The 17,998-nt window shown below is 44.8% G+C and overlaps 1 protein-coding gene across 1 annotated transcript in view; it reads left to right on the plus strand.

Moving 5' to 3' along the window:
• The window catches only part of LOC119388271 (ATP-dependent Clp protease ATP-binding subunit clpX-like, mitochondrial), a 72,974-nt gene that overhangs the window by 52,498 nt on the left and 2,478 nt on the right, over nt 1-17,998 (plus strand). Inside the window, exon 10 of the mRNA XM_037655952.2 lies at nt 5,648-5,740. Coding sequence (XP_037511880.1) covers nt 5,648-5,740 — 93 coding nt within the window. The remainder of the gene's footprint in view (nt 1-5,647; nt 5,741-17,998) is intronic.

The raw sequence follows: 17,998 nt of genomic DNA on the forward strand, positions 1-17,998 counted from the left end.
GAAGCCAAGGTGACCAGCAGTCATGTCGTCGTGGCAGGCTTTAAGAATATCAGCTCTAAGAGAGCGAGGCAGAACGGGCACCCAGCGTTGACCGTCTGGGTGATAGATGTGACGGTAAAGGATGTGGTTATCAAGCTTGAACTGCGTGAGCTGTCGACGAAGGCGGGCATTAGGCGGCCGCGAATTTCCCTGAAGGCGGTCTATGATGCGTCGACAGTAAGAGTCAGCGAGTTGATGAGACATCATCGAGCCATGGTCGTCAGGAAAGATCTCGTCAAGAGCGGCTAAGGAAGAGACATGCGTGGAAGGACCGTCCGAGCATTCATCGCTGAAGTTAGTAGCAGAACCAGTGCACGGTGCCGTAGGAAGTGGGCAGCGAGAAAGCGCATCTGCGTCCTGGTGCTTTTTACCACACTTGTAGATAATAGTGAAATGGTATTCTTGCAGACGGATAATCCAGCGACCAAGGCGACCTGATAAGTTCTTGAGTGTTGAAAGCCAACATAGAGCATGGTGGTCTGTAACGATGGTAAAATGACGGCCATGTAGATAAGGTCGAAACTTCTGCACCGACCAAACGACAGCTAGGCACTCCTGCTCAGTGATGGTGTAATTCTTCTCAGCGTTGGTCAGTACGCGGCTTGCATACGTGACGACCCTCTCACGTGATGACTGATCTCGCTGCAGGAGAATACCACCGATGCCGTGGCCACTAGCGTCAGTATGTAGGAGTGTAGGTGCCGTTTCATCAAAATGGCGAAGTACAGGTTCGGACGTGAGGGCGTTTTTCAGATGGCTGAACGCCGATTCACATTCGGGAGACCAGTCAAAGGGAACACCAGAACCGAGTAATTTGTGCAAAGGTGCTGCTATTGAAGCAAAGTCTCGTATGAATCGGCGGAAGTAGGAAGCGAGGCCAAGGAAACTGCGTAAATCTTTGCTCCTTTCGGGACGAGGGAAGTGAAGAACCGCGGAAACCTTATCGGGATCAGGACGGATGCCGTCCTTACTCACAATGTGGCCTAAGACCTTAATTGTCTTGCTGGCAAAATGACACTTTTTCGTGTTCAGCTGAAGGCCAGCGTTAGCAAGGCACGTCAGCACTTCCTCCAAACGTTGTAGGTGTTGAGAGAATGTTGACGAGAAAACAACAATATCGTCCAAATAGCACAGGCAAGTCTTCCACTTGAGGCCACGCAGAACAGTGTCGAGCATGCGCTCGAATGTTGCGGGAGCATTGCAGAGGCCGAAGGGCATTACATTGAACTCGTAAAGCCCATCTGGGGTCGAAAACGCCGTTTTTTCTTTATCGTCCTCATGCATCGGTATCTGCCAGTATCCCGAACGTAGATCGAGACTCGAGAAGTACTCGGCCCCCTGTAGCGAATACAATGCATCGTCTATACGTGGCATAGGGTATACGTTCTTGCGCGTGATCTTATTTAGCGCCCGGTAATCCACGCAGAATCGTACAGAACCATCTTTTTTTCGAACTAGTACGACAGGAGATGACCAAGGACTAGTCGAGGGGCGTATTATCTTCCGTCGCAACATGTCGTCAACGTTTTCTTCGATGACCTTCCGCTCGGCGAGAGATACGCGGTATGGTCGGCGACGAACGATGGACCTACCATCAGTCTCGATCCGATGCGTAGTGACGCCTGTCTGTCCTAATACAGGGGAATGCGCGTCGAACGAAGCTTGATGCTTGGTTAGCAAGGCGATCAACTGTTGTGACTGCGAAGGGGTCAGGTCGGAGCTGATGGTAGCTTCAAGGGTGGAGATGGATATGGATCGTCCAACAGAGTGATCTTCAGGGGAAGCCGCTTGAAGAGGAACAACAGAAAAAGGCTCTGTTATAGCGACGCAAGCCAACGTTATGCCCTTAGGAATCAGAATTTTTTCGGATGTCGGGTTTGTTGCACAAACGAATGCGGAGCCATCGTCGAAACGCACCAGCCCTAATGGAAAGGCTATCCCTCTGGTGAGACAGCGTGCAGATGGTTGTACGAGCAGGTCACCGTGGTCAATGGTATCAGACGCGATGGCAACAATTCGCTGACTGCGGGGAGGTAGCTCGGTGTCTTCTGCAGCAAGAAAGCGAAATGGTGTGTCATCTGCGTGGAGCGAATAGGCGGTATCAGTCATGTGGAGAACACGTTGCCGGCAGCAGATGGTGGCGGACGCCGTTGACAGAAAATCCCATCCTAATATGAGCTGGTGGGCACACGAACTAAGCACTGCGAATTGTATATAATGCAGAACACCATCAATGTAGACACGAACAGTGCACATGGCGGAAGGTCGAATGGCGTGCCCTTGAGCAGCGAGCAGCGTAGGTTCATCGTAGGGAGTAGTAACTTTCCGGAGACGCGAACACAAACCACCGTGAATAACCGACAAACTAGCACCAGTGTCTATTAATGCTTCCACTTCTATGCCTTCTACCAAAACAGAGATGATATTATGTAGACGTGCTGGAGGAATTTCTCTCATTTCGTTAGATGCAGCTTTTCCTCCAAAAGCTGCATAATTTAGTTTTCCGGGTGACGGTCGGCGAACTGAGAGGCTGGTCGAAGTGGTGACGTCGAGCGACGAAGGGGTGACGGCGAGCGGCGCCTGGCAGGACGGTAGCTCGGAGCCGTCTCGAACATTGCAGGTGGAGAGGGAGAGCGGCCGGGAAGCGTTGCAGAAGGACGGCGCTGGAAAGTGGACCCAGTGGAAAAGTCGTCCCGTTCGTAAGTGTCAAACCCACGACGCTCGTCTTGCTGACGCTTGCGACAGAAGCGGGCGATGTGTCCACGATAGCCGCAGTAGTAGCAGGTAGGTCGCGTTGGGCGCCATGGTGGATAGTAGGGCTGGTTATGTGCGCTGGGGTATATTGAAGCCAGGTGGGCTGGCGTCGCCTTCGGTGGCATCGATGGAACGGTGGCCGGGGTAATTGCGGCGACTTGCGCGTATGTTGGTTGTGGCCTTGGGATGAGAGGATCTGTATACGCAGCACCAGTCATAGCCGCCAACTCCTCCTTAACGACGTCACGCAAACTGGTACTGGAGGCGGGAGAAGGGACCGCACCTGTTGAAAAGCCGAGCGACTGCAGTTCTTCTCGTATGATGGCGCGGACCATCGCGTGCAACGAGGGATCGGCAGTCGGGTTGTTATGAGGGGTGTCCGGCTGCAACCGTGCGGATTCGAGCTCGTCCAGACGCTGGCACGTAGCAACAATATCAGCGACTGTAGCCGGGTCCTTTATCGCCAAAGCATTGAAGGCGACAGTCGCGATGCCTTTCAGGAGATGACGCACTTTGTCTGACTCTCCCATGGAAGCGTTGACGCGACGGCAAAGGGAAAGTACATTCTCTATATACGAGGTATAAGACTCGCCCAGTTCTTGTTTGCGAGTGTCCAGTGTTCTCTTCGCAAGGGCGGATCGAACCGCTGGAGTGCCAAACACTTGTCGGAGACGCTCTTTGAAAGTGCTCCAGTCGGGAAAGTCGATCTGATGGTTGAAAAACCAAGTCTTCGCCACGCCTGTGAGGTAGAAGGAGACGTGGCGGAGCTTGTGCAGATCGTCCCAATGGTTCGCAGCACTCACAATGTCGTATTGGTCGAGCCAATCCTCCACATCTTCATTGCGAAGTCCAGCGAATAAATGGGGATCGCGATGGGGCCCGCTGATGATCCAAGGTGGAGAAGCCGCGGGAACCGTGCCGGCAGAGGTAGATGAAGAAGTGCCTGAGGGTTCGTCCTGCGGCATGCTGGTGGACAACTGGCACAAACGGCGACCTGAACGAAGCTCCAGGAGGTAAAGCGGGCGAGGAGAGGACGGGGAACCGTTGAGCACCCTCCACCACTTGTGACGTCGCAGTTGACACGCCTTTAATAAGCCTTCGAGCCTTAGGGAACCGAACACATCCGAGGCACAGAACAAGCTCAAGATATATCCCCACAAGCGAAGATGATGAAGAACACCATGCGATGATGATAATGTACAGATGAAGAAGGGCCTGATAAATGCCCCCACTATATTTCGAATATTTCTCGAATATTTCTAGAATATTTTTCGAATACTTCGAAGCGAAATTGCAGAAAAAAAAGTTAGAGAGGATTCCTAAGCATACTCTTATGAGATAGCGACATGAAAGTGTTTCTTTTCGCTAGGTTGATGAAGCACTGGCAGGGTGGTGTTTCATAGTTGTCTTATCAAGAATGAGGCAATGTAGAGGCAGAATTCTATTTATGTACATCATTTGGTGCAACCAAAGTGTTTGCGACAACACTTTACACATGATAGGCAAAGATGCCATTTCCTCAGCCTCTCCTCCTCTTTCAACTTCTGTGGAAGCCCAACTGATGTGGCGGACAAGGGTGTGCTCCCTTCAAGTCCGGAGTTCCAAATCTGCCTCGTAGACGTCGATATCTGAAATTTTGGATGCTAAAAAGCTTTGGCGTCCGATTTTTCGGACTTCCTGCCCAAATTTCAGGTCCAAAACAGCATTAATTGAGCCCCCAACTCTGCCACATCTTTCATCTCCATGTTGGAACCAGCATTTTCTTGAGTTAATACATTGGCGACCGTAACGGAGCTTGAAAGGCAGCTTTGCCGCAATACCGGGGTGTGACGAGGTAAAGCATATTGAAAATCTAGGGACCACTTTTAATCGGACGTGGACTGTGTCTTGGCCAAGTTCGACCGTAACAGAGCTTGAAAGGCAGCTTTGCCGCAATACAAGAGTGTAGTGAGGTGAAGCATATTTAAAATCTGAAGGGGTCACTTTCAATCGGACGTTGACTGTATTTGTTTTTGGGAAGTTCGAGTAGTTCGAATAGTAAAATTCCAGTGCGAATGGAATCGAATGGCAAACACTATTAGAAAAATATTCGAAATTTCGAATATTTGCATACCCCTAATATTTTCGAATAAATTTCGAATATTTGCACACCCCATCTGAAGCTTGAGACAGGCAAAAAGCAAGTGCAAACAGTGGAACAGCGTACGAAGCAAGCACATGATATGCTGGCGCGTCACGGCGGGCGTCGAGGAGTCCGTGCCGTGACGTCATCCAGGCCTCCCGCCAGGCGGCGCCACCCCAACTTCTCGGGGCTAATATCATAAATTGAGCAGAAAAAATGCCCTTAAAAATTATTTTGCTCGTTCGTATAAAATGATGTGTAAAATGCATAAGAAAGGACCATGCAACTTTTTAGCATTGAGGCACTGTTGTACGTTGTGGAGTTTGTCTGCCACTTCTGCTTATTTAAAGTGCAACATTTTATTAACATCAAGAGCATAGATTCATGGCAGGAGCCCTGCACATTGATGACCTCGTAGTTGTACTTGGAGTGTTGTTTCACAATGTACTAGTGTTCTGTTTATTTGCTTGTGTTAGCTGATCTTGAATGGCTTGCACATCCTTTTGTTTTCCGTTCCAAAAGTAACCTTTCTTTGTTATACCACTCTGAATTTAGGATTTGGCGCTTAAAGAGTGGAGGTATTTTTTTCCGTAACCTGCTACAAATGAGAAATTTTCTGCTCCAAAAGTTGCTCCTAACCATATTTTGGCTGTTGCACTCCTGTATAATGTATTTCCAGCAAGACTATTTTGGTAGCTTAGAGTACGTGCACTTTCTTATTTTGTTTTTCAGGTGGAACTGACCTTTGAGCCTGAGGCATTGAGAGCTATTGCACATCTGGCCATGGAGCGCAAGACCGGTGCTAGAGGGCTGCGGGCTATCATGGTGAGCAGCATATTACACTGGCTACACTGTAATACCATGTGCGAAATTCTCCGTTTAAATGGAGAACTTCAAAAATTATTTTCTTCCTTAAAACAAAAATTGTAATCATAAAACTTGCCATATAATAGAACTACTTATGTCCTTCCGATTGAGGTAGAAAGCTTATTTTGAACTGGAGCACCACATGGTGTAAATGGCATCTGAATATGGACCAAAATGATGATTTTCCCAAATTTGTGATTTTTTCACGTAAAATCTAGAAAAGTCAGTGGCCTGAAGATATTTTTAATGCAAAATAGACCTTCTGTAGAGTAAGTTTTCATTACTCAGATATTCATCATAGCGCAATATTATAAGAGAAAAAATGCAAACATGAAACATTTTGGCAAATTTGCTGGAGGCGTACAAGGCTGAAAAATTGCAGTAATATTATTGGGCTTCAAACACCTTATACAAGCGCCTTTTTTAATATATAAACCAAATTTGCCATTGAAACTAGAAACGATGATCTCAGAGTAATTTTTCTGCCAAACAACACTCAGATGATATTCTGTGAAATTCGGAAGGCTCCCGCGTAACCAGAAACTTTTTTCTCTGTGAAATATTCTAGCGATTCACTGTTTTTACTGCAACAAATGAGCAGGATTTTTTTCAAGTACATTTGAGATGAATCGCAAAAATGGCTAGGACGTTTGGCATGGAATGACCCATCGGCCAAAGCAAAAGATGTGTGAATGTTTGTTGTCAGAGACAAAGCCGTTTTCCCTTGCCGCCCATTGTCAGGAATGCGGCTGCACACCCTTTTTTTAGTGACGCGAAGATACTTTCTTACCATAAACAACACATTGCAAGAGAAATCATTGAGGCATTCTACATTCGAAGGAAAGGTGACAAGTGTGTCAGCTTGCCATCAGTTTCACTTAGTGATGCAAAATTTTTGTATCAAAGCAGCACCTGCAAAATATGGTTTCAGAATTTATCTGTATTTCCTATCTTGGGGCCTTTTTTGCAATGGTATATTACCTATATATCATATTTTCTCGCATATAAGCCGCCCCTGCATATAACCCACACTCGTAACTTTAACTCTACAAAAAAAAAAAGGCATAGTACCCCCGCAAATAACCCGCACCCACCCTTTTTAAAGGGACACTAAAGGCAAATAACAATCTATGTCAGAGTGAAAGCTCAATGTGTGACAACTTCTAAAATGGCAATATTATCTACAGCAGTGCCCTACTTACCGAGAAATTTAGCTAAATGTGTCACATGATGAGCGCCGTGAGTGGGACATCTTCGAAGTGATCCCGATGACGTATGAGAGTCTGCCTACAATAAATCACTAGTAATCAAACTAGCAGCAATAAAAAACGAACCTTCCGTGCATCAAAAGACGTAATAAAATGCTGTTTGTTCATTTCCGTTTGATTCAGGGAAAAAAGAACCTCTGTGGCGTTGCCATGGGGAACGGCGTGCATGGTTCAAAGATTCCGTTTTCGCCGAACTGCGCTTCGCCCGGCACCCTGTTTCGCTCACGCGGTCGCGTCTCAGTGGTAGTTTCGGTATCGCGTACTGCCACGTGTGTTTCGCGTGCTCGTGCAAGTCACTCTGACAGAAAGTTCGACAAAATGCCTCATGCATGTGATGTTGCCGGGTGCCCAAATGGTGCACAACGCCAGTGCTGCAGCAAGGAAACCGATGTGTCTTTTCACTGGGTGCCGCGGAATGAACCCTCTCGCTGAATTGGAGCCCAGCGTCGCGAGCCTCGTTGTCAAGTTCTCCATCCACATCCATTGCGGCGATTGCGGCAAGCTTCGATGGCTTCGATGGCCGTTGTTGCTGCTGTGTGGGTCCCGCTACTTTCGCTGTCGGCGGCCGCGCAGTAAAGGCGGGCAACGTTGGGCACGGCAGCTGTGACGTATGAAAGTCTGATTTCAGGAGGGTGATTTGAAGTGCGCTAACGCGGTGCGGACCACTAAAACGTGATTTTATTTCAAAATAAGCACTTCCTTGGCATAAAAGTAGCACTATGAGGTTTCTGGACCGCTATTTCAAAAATCAACGTCGACTTAATATTTGCCTTTAGTGTCCCTTTAAGCACGTTTTTCCTTTTTTTGGTGTGGGTTATATGCGAGAAAATACGGTATTTGTTCTATTTCCTAATAAAATTTTGGTTGGTGAGTCAGTGCCTGTTCTGTGCTTCCTAATTCTTTGTCCTCGTCCCGTGAGCACTGCATCAACCAAAGATGAACACATGCCAGTTAACTCAAGTTTGAATTCTTAAACTAAAGCTCTGCGACAACGATCTTTGATAAGCATAAATACTGGTGAATTGTGGTGGTAGTCTCCTTTCATGAAGTGATGGCTGCAAATTTGCAGGTGCTGGCTTCAATCACATACCAAGATTACAATGCTCAGTATACCGATATGCTGCCTTTCGCAAGCACGCGATGTCACCGCTTTACACGCTACCCATCACTATACTCGGTGACAACTTTTCTTGACAGCACTGTGGAAGCTACAGAACCGAAACGCATGCCTGCTACCACGCCAAAAAATAGTACTTAAGCTTACTGATAACTTTCTCATTTGCCTTGCTGAAATAAATGCTCCTTTATTTATTATGAGACTCAGACAGTTGCGGGAAGTCGTAGGTAAAATACAGTTATTGTTCACTTTTCAAGAATGCCTTCCTCTTCTTTCCATTTCTTAGACAGCACCACCTTTCCAGCACGCCCGTTTTCCAAGGTAGATATGGCGTCCATGAGGCAGACGCAGTGGGTCAGTGTGCAGCCGCAAACATGCTGTTCAGTTCTCCAAGAAAAGTATACTCGTAATATGACACTAAAATGCACCCTGAACAATCGGTATGCTTCTCCCATTCACATTTTTTGTGTATATAATTTTCTAAATGCGTTCACGATGCGAGCGAGCGAAACCGAAATGATCCGCAAGCTGCCGTACTATACTTGCGGAGCAACACAAATGTGCAGAAGCCCCGCCTCCGTAGCCTTCGCTTCACTGTCAAGATAAGGTGTCGTTGAGTGTAGACTCGCTGCCCACACTGCAGCAAAGATGGTTCGGGTTGTTATCAAAAAGAACGTTTGAGATAAACATTGGTCACGCAGCTTAGATCACCATGGAGCACGTAACGCAGGCAGGCAATGCTCGCTGTGCACCAGAAGTTGCCAAGGGTTGTGAATTCACTTGTGATTATGTATTCTCTTTCTTTAAGGGCACAGGGTAGGCCTTATACCTCCCATATATTTTAACCCTTTAAGGGTCGAATTTTTTCTTGAAATGCACTAAAAAATGTGTAATCTTCTATAATTGCTAATTAAATTCTTCAGATGATTCTATTTAAGAAAAAAAATCGTCTAAAATGTTTTTGTGTGACCGTAAAGTGACAAAGATATCATTTTTGTTGTTACATACACGTGGTTTATTCGTGAGTAACATCAAGCAAAATCCTAAAAAAACACTTATACGATTTTTTATAAATAAAAATTATATGGTGTATGTATAAACATAGCTCACACATATACAAAAATACACTTGGGGGAATAGTCCACATCTGAAGACTCGCCGCTCGACTCACAAGCAGCAGAGCAACTGGCGTGCACTTCCATAGCGTAAGCAAACTGCGTGAGTGAGCGCACGAAAGAAAGCTGTATGGTTGTGCACTCGTCCGGAAAGCAAAACAAGTGAAAAAGCTATAATCTTCGTCTTATCACCAATGAGACGGAGTTAGTTTTTCCGAGTCCCCAAAACAGGAAACGCAACCACGGCGGCATTGTTTGTGTAATTTAGCACCACACGGAAACAGATGTATTAGCACTTCGAGAGCAATAAATGAGAGAGTAACAAGCGGTCACCCTTTGAGAGATTAGAAACCAGACAGCCATCAACTTTGCGGGCGCGAGAAGTGATAACCACCCGACCAAAGGACGAAACTGCAACCAGCCACACCACGCGTGCTTGGATGTGCAAGCGAAAGCTGGCGCGTTGCTTTTGAAAAAAAAAACAATGACGACAACAACGGGGAGACATCAGCGCATGAAAAAAATTCTATGCATTTCCAAAGTGTGTGGCAGCACATGCCAAACAAGAGAAAGAATCGATGAAGGTGCGCGTTTTAAACATATAGGCATGTCGTAAATGTACGGCGAAAACGCTTTGGCAGGGTTGCCAGGTTGAAAAGGCAAAAAATAGCCAGAAATTTGAAAAAGCTAGCCAAAAAGTAGCCAACTTTAATTAAAGGAGTACTGACACGATTTTGAGGCATCGCAAAAGGGACATTTTTCGTTTCTCTGGTATGCAGTGTCAACGCTCTCGGCACACCGGAGTCGGAGAACACGTATAAAATATTTTAATTTGACTTTGAAGTTTTCGTCACTAAGCATCTGCAAGCCAGCCCCACTGCAGTGGTGGACATTATCCCGGCGAGTCAACACAGTTCCCCCGAGTTTGCGAGCTCTGCATCCTGCGTGCAGCCTAAATCGCAGAAATCACTGTCAGGGTCACTGGACAACAATTCACTCATCATTGTTTATGTGCTCCACGAGCAGATGACAGATTTGCCGCTAGTGCGTCGCGAGTTTCTGTATCCGCTTGACGTCGCACTGCCATGAAACGTCATTGAGAAGCCGTCCCCTCGATATCGAAACCGAAAGTGTCTTTTTAAAGGGATACTGAACAAAATTTTCGCCGCTGAGATAAATGGCTCAATTGAAATATTGGGTGCTGAAATTTGTTGAAACGACCTTCATTTCAGCCAGAGACTAGCATAAAATAATGAATTTAATGCATTTTTCGCACATTGGCGCGTCTAGCGGCCGCAGCCCGAGCTAGAGAGGAAGTGACGCGAAACCGCCACGTACTGATTCGCCAACCGTGCTCGTTGCAAAATAGCCGCCATCCGCTGCCGCGCATCTCTCTCAAAACGTGTTCTCACAAAGGAAAGTCTGGAAGGTGTTCTCCGTGCGTGTTGTCAACTGGCAGCCAACGACACCCTTGCCGCGCTCTCGGCCGTATATTTGTTTTCTCAAGCAGAGCTTGCGCCCACGTCTACGAATTTGCCGTTTGTGTTGTGTGCTGCTACGTAATGTTAACGGTGAAGCGCCTGGCAAAACGCAGAATGCCCCAACGCTGTACTGCGCTAGGGTGTGCGAAAAGCAGCATCGGGAGAGACAAGCCCTGTCATACCTTTCCGACAGAGCCAAAGCTTTGAAGTATCTGGATTTGCGCTGCGCGCCCATCTCAGCCAACGTGGGTGCCGTCAAAGCGTGACTTTTTGGGCTGCGAGCACTTCCAGTATAGCGACTGAGTCGCTGTATAAATTGCTGGTCCCGGCTGCCGATCCACGTTGGGCTATGGCGGCTCATCTGGCTCGTTGTCCTTGCTATCACTTGACGAAGCAGAAGGGTCACACGCATGTGGTTGCATTTGGCACATCCGTTTTGGAGGCCTATCTAACTCGGGAGTCGCAATCACCACTCGTGGAACCACTGTCACTCGCACCTTGCATCTTTGCGCATTCGTGACATGCTTGGTAGTTGTGGTTTTTGAGGAAGAAGCGCTATTTTGTCTCCCATGTGGGGAAAAGGGGACAAGGCTCAGCGCCACACCAGCCACCCTCGGTTCTTGAGAGGAGAGGTGGAGAAAGGGAAGTGGCAGGGCAGGAGAGAGCGTGCCGGTTGCCCCCCCTCTTGCTGGAACATTTGACGTCACGGCCGTCGGTAAGCACACTGGCGTGCAGCTGCCGCACTCTCACAATGCACTTAAAATACGGCCAACTATTCGAAATTGCGTGAAATAAACGCTGTTTATAGGAACATTCGTGCCGTCTGAGTCGAATGTAAGTGTTTTCGTAGCTTTTTCAAAATTTTGTTCAGTATCCCTTTAAGGTAGCGGTAATTAAAAATATTCGATGCATTCCCAGGCACCACAGTACTCATTTTAGGTTTCTTGGCACCCGTATATTTATTTAGAGCACCAAGCTGAAAATTTTTAACATTGATGTCAGTACTGGTAGATTCCACGAAAGATCAAAAAACGGTGTATATTTGATGTTTCCGATTTTCCTGATAATTTTGTATGTTGTGCACATATGACTGCACAGCACGAAATCGCAGTTAGTTTTCAAATAAAAAATTTTTTCAACACAGGAAAATTCGACAAGTGTTGCCGGTTGACGACGACCATTTTACGAAGAGTGCGTTTTCGTAAATTCGCAGTCATGCTGCCAGCTACTGAAGCTATATATTACAAATATCTTTCTTTTTGGCGGAAGTAGAAGTAAAGAGGAAATAGCTCTTATCATTTCATGGAATTCTGAGCAAATTATGTATTTTTAAAAATTCACGAAAAACACTGCGTTTTTGAAAATCAGTCAAATTTGGGACGCTATGGCTACTTCTGTGAACATCTTAGCTTGTTCATCTTTGCAGTGTGAATAGGCCTTTATGTGAATAATGAACCTCTGCATTTGTATTTCTCTAATAATTTTCAAAGTAGTAAATTTTCATGCTCGAAACACCAAAAAGAGAAAAGTGCTCCTCAATTCGAAAATCTATAATAAAAAAACCCCAATCTCAATTTTGTTCAAAGTCCCCCAAAATGTTCTCAAAGGACTGCAGAATGATATTATGAAAAAACATGTTGCATCATTTTTATTAGAACAAAAGCAGAAAATGTCAAACACTGTGTTTCCAAAGCGTGGTGGCTACTGCGTAAAGAACATCTCTAGTAACAAGAAAATACAGTAACACGTCTTTTTTCTTTTTTGAGCTTCGCTAAACAACAGTAATGATCTATGGTCGGAAATTGGGAACTGTTTTGTAAAGAAATAGACCGTTCCAATTAAATGCATTCGCGTGGTTTGCAACTTCACGCGAGTGTTAGACATCCCTCAGTCCACAGTAGGCACTTTCAGTTGTAGCCTCCTTTTCTTTCATCTATTTCAGTTGAGTATAATTAATATCTTGAGTGCTAAAGAACGCATTCCCTCCATGCGTCTCTTATGATGATGTGGTGCGCCAGAATTGAGAGATTGGTATAAAAGCCAAGGTCTCTTCATGAATGGAAATGAATTTCTGGAGAGCGGTCGCCAAGAGGTGTTGTTTTTGTTGGCCCAAATGTGTACGTTGTAAAACCTTATGTGATCAATGCAGAGTTTAAAAAGAATCGATTACGTGAAGATTGGTGGCAGCAGTTCTGGCCACGGACAAAACACGTTTTGTTTGCATTGCATCAGCTTTGTTTTGCATCTCCTTGCATCTCTTGAAGCAGCGCTGGCAGATCTGGTCTCCCTCTTGAATTGAGCGCGCATCCTACTTCATGACCCTCCGCAAAAGAGACTCGATCCGATATCTTCTACATAACGAAAATTCCGCTGCAGCGGAATTTTCTTTTTGTGCACCATGAGGCAGTTCGTACAAAATCTCGGTCATGGCTATAACGCCTACCCATAGCCACCTTCAGAGCGTAGGACTGTGATTGCATCAAAGTGAAGCACAATTTGGATGCTTAACTTCTATCTCAGGTGGTGTTTGGCTGACTGGCACAGCCGTGCTCGTTGCTGTCGTCTGCTCAGGCGGGCGTCTATCGTGCTGCCCTTTGCACCTGTCCGCCTAATGCATGCTACTCAATTTACACGAAGGCATGTAGCGCGGGCCACTCGATCCACCACACGATCCGCACGGTGCGGATCCAGAGACCGGGCAGAAGAGCGACGAGCGGTGAAAAATGTATCGTGTAACCAACTCAATCGACACCCCAGCATTTTCTCGTGTAGAGCGACAAAGCCTGGCAAACAATGTGTGGCTGCTGTGCTTAGGTTGCACTGCGGTACTCGCCGTTCACCACTGTCGCCATTTGCGATTTCTCACATGCTTACAATGCATGATCGACTCGGCTACACAAATTTCGCGTTTAGCTTCGTTGCTTTTATATAAGCACATTTACTCAAAAAGAAAAATTATCCAGACGAATGAAAATGTCCGTGCTGCCCGTCGACGAGGAATATAAGTGGTGTCGCAAATGCATTTAATTGGAACGACCTTTTTTTTCTTTACAAAACAGTTCCCACTTTCCGACAATAGATCATTACTGATGTTTAGCGAAGCTCAGAGAAGAAAAAAGACGTGTTACTGTATTTTCTTGTTACTAGAGATGTTCTTTACGCAGTAGCCACCACGCTTTGGAAACACAGTGTTTGACATTTTCTGCTTTTGTTCTAATAAAAATGATGCAACATGTTTTTTCATAATATCATTCTGCAGTCCTTTGAGAACATTTTGGGGGACTTTGAACAAAATTAAGATTGGGGTTTTTTTATTATAGATTTTCGAATTGAGGAGCACTTTTCTCTTTTTGGTGTTTCGAGCATGAAAATTTACTACTTTGAAAATTATTAGAGAAATACAAATGCAGAGGTTCATTATTCACATAAAGGCCTATTCACACTGCAAAGATGAACAAGCTAAGATGTTCACAGAAGTAGCCATAGCGTCCCAAATTTGACTGATTTTCAAAAATGCAGCGTTTTTCGTGAATTTTTAAAAATACATAATTTGCTCAGAATTCTATGAAATGATAAGAGCTAATTCCTCTTTACTTCTACTTCCGCCAAAAAGAAAGATATTTGTAATATATAGCTTGAGTAGCTGCCAGCATGGTTCCGAAGTTACGAAAACGCACTCTTCGTAAAATGGTCGTCGTCGACCAGCGACACTTGTCGAATTTTGCCGTGTTGAAAAAAATTTTTTTTTGAAAACGAACTGCGATTTCGTGCTGTGCAGTCATATGTGCACAACATACAAAATTATCAGGAAAATCGGAGACGTCAGATATACACCTTTTTTCGATCTTTCGTGGAATCGACCTACTCCATTAAGCCAGGGGCAGTAAAAGTAGCCAAAAGTAGCTACGCATGTGTGAAAACCACTTCCACATTTTTATTTAAATGACTAAATGCAAAAGCCTTTTGCCAAAAATGTAAATATGTGCAGCGGGAACTCTTCAGAATCATAATTCCTAAGATTCCAGCATACATTGTTGACTTTAGCAGTCATTTCATGCATAATGACATAGTGTTGGAGCTGTTAAAAGAATGACTCTTTATACGTCTTGCATGACTTTTCTTGAAATGACTAGAAGTAGCGACAACATAACAAAGCTACGGCATGATGGGTGCACTCAGAATCACACTTTCTGGCATTGAAGCGTAAATTATTGCCACTTTTGCAATAATTTCTTCCGTGATGACAAATCCAGAATCGCAGTCCGTACCTAAGCCTAAGAAATGATACATGTAGTTCATCAGATATCCTAGAAGAATTGATTGTTGGGCGATTTGGTACGACATCCTTAAGTGAGCACTGGAAAACCAGGATACAAGAGGTAAAGGCGGCCACACACTAACACTCACTAACAATGTTGTTATTTAGCGCTTGTGTTGCCGCTCTTGCCTCTTGTATCCTGGTTTTTCAGTGCTCACTTCAAATGTGGGATATCCGATTTTGAATGTCGATGAGTGCAGGTCGCCCTTGATGCGGAGCACTTCGATTCCTGTTCACTTCCAACTGTGGTTTAAAGCCGCGTTCAGCAATCGGTGATCTGCAAAATGAGGCCCCATGCTATAGTTCTCGCCGAGTCCCAACCAAGTACCCAAAAGCACTTTTTGTGTGTGTGTGTGTGTGTGCGCAAAGCCTGCTTGACTGGCAGTTTATAAACGTGTACTTTTTTTATATGTATGTTCCGATCACCATCATTGACCCCTACGCATGCTTAGGCTACTGTGCCATCCTTTTCATTAAATTTCATTATCTGCATAATCAAAGTGCCATATTCGATTCTCGGTGCTGTAAACACGCTTTGACTGCCATGTTTGGCACCATATACTCGAACACCAGCAGCTGCGACATCACCAGATATTGATAATTTTTGGTTAAATCGAGGGGACAAGAAAGTAGCCAAGAAGGAGCCAAGTAGCCAAACCTGGCAACCCTGCCCTTTGATGCCTGTTAGATGATGCTGTACATGTACGGTGAAAACCCTCGAAGGGTTAAGGCTTTTTAAAGACCCATTTTCTCTTAAACTACTATTCGTAAAGCGTTCAGGTTTGTTTCATTTTATTTGTCGGCACCTATTCTTGCAATGGAACTAGAATTAGAATCGTATTTAAAGTGTTGACATCTTTGCAATTTTTTAGCAAAGCAAGTAATTTTTGTCATCATTCTTTATAAAAAACTGCCAAAAAGATTAAATCTATTCTGCATACATTCACCATTCTAGTTCAGTTGCTTTGTATTGATGTTTGGTTTATTCTGGTAAAAAAATGAGCCTTTTTTTTTTAGTTGTTTTGATAATGGGGCAAATGTAAGAAAAAAATTAATTTCGAGATATTGAGAGTTAAAGAGGAAAAACAAGTTTATTTCATATTTTGTTCAAAAAGAAGATGTACTGAACAATTTAATTAATAGCAACATTCCATATAGTCATCACCTGATTCAGCTTTTCGCTTCTTTTGTTGTTTTCTTTCTCCCTGGCTTGTTTTGTCCAGGGTGTCGGAGCGGAACGAAAATGGAAACCGAAAAATGAAAAAAAATACATATTTTTTTTTTGACCAGAACGAAAATGAACGTAACTGAAACGTTCTATTATTTCGTTCCGGAGTGAAACTGAAATATTTTTTATCGTTTTTTGGTTCAAAGGAAAAGTAGGCTATCCGGGATTTTCCGTGTGCTTCTCTGGACCAAAATAAAAGTTCACTCATTATCATCATCCGGAACAGCCGAGGTCATGCGGTGTGAGCATTAACATATCTCAGGGGATGGTTTAGCGCGTATCTCGGGAAGGAATTCCAAAAGTAAAGATGTGTTGAAATTTTGTGGAAAAGAACATTGGCAACTGGAGGTGTTTATATTAAAGGGACACTAAAGGCCAATACTAAGTCGACGTCGATTGTTGAAATAGCGGTCCAGAAACATCGAAGTGCTACTTTTGTGCCAAGGAAGTGCTTATTTTGAAATAAAATCACGTTTTAGTGGTCCACATCGCACTAGTGCACTTCAATTCACCCGCCTGAAAGCGGTCTTTCTCACGTCACTGTTGCCGTGCTCAACGTTGCCCGCCTTTACTGCGCGGCGGCGTGCACTGGCGGCATGCACCATTCGAGCATCTGGCAACATCACATGGATGAGGCATTTTGTCGAACTTTCTGTCAGAGCGACTTTCACGAGTGCGAAAAACACACGCGGCAGTACACGATACCGAAACTACCTCTGAGACGCGACTGCGTCAGCGAAGTAGGGCGCCAGGAGAAGCGCAGTTCGGCAAAAACGGAACCTTTGAACCACGTGCGCCGTTCCCCATGGCAACACCAAAGAGGTTCTTTTTTTCCATGAATCAAACAGAAACGAACAAGCAGCATTTTATTACGTCTCTTGATGCACCAAAGGTTCTTTTTTTATTGCAGCTAGTTCGATTACGAGTGATTAATTGTTGTCGGACTCTCACGTCATCGGGATCATTTCCAAAATGTCCCGCTCGTGGCACTCATCGTGTGATACATTGAGCTTAATTTCTCGGTAAGTAGGGCACTGCTGTTGATAATATTGCCCTTTTAGATGTTGTCATACGTTGAGCTTTCACTCTGACATAAATTGTTATTTAGCTTTTGTGTCCCTTTAACGCAAGTGGACCTTGGTGTAAGCGTGGAGAGGGCACTGTCTACACCGAACTTTGTTTTATCAAAACAGCGGTCTCACATATCAGAGACTACACTCTATAATGTGCTGCTTCTGAGATCATGCTCACTCCCTTGACGCAAAGCATTCAGTCTGCTTAGAGAACTCGTAACTCAGTTACGGGAAAAATTAATGCTTTTATCTGTTTTTTTTTTATTGTTACCTGAACTTCAAATTCTTTGTATGCAAACAAAAACAGTTACGTACCGTTACAGAACATTTTCTTTTTTTTGTTCCAGAACAGAAACGGAATGGAATTTTTTTCAGTGGAATGAAACTAAAACCGAAACGAAAAACATTTAGTTCCGACACCCTGGTTTTGTCATAGCTTCTGTCTCTCTATTGGCAAAATACTGTCAATGGCGGTCGATGTCACCCAGCCATATAGCAGTGTTGCGCCTCGGTGTTATGCCAAACGGCCTTGAAAACGTTTACTCGGGCCATGCTGGCCTTTTTGATAGCTAGAATGGTTTGAAAGCTGGCAGTTCTGAGGGTTTCTGTTCCAAGG

This window comes from Rhipicephalus sanguineus, chromosome 3 (assembly GCF_013339695.2).
Source record: "Rhipicephalus sanguineus isolate Rsan-2018 chromosome 3, BIME_Rsan_1.4, whole genome shotgun sequence".
Classification (NCBI taxonomy): domain Eukaryota; kingdom Metazoa; phylum Arthropoda; class Arachnida; order Ixodida; family Ixodidae; genus Rhipicephalus; species Rhipicephalus sanguineus.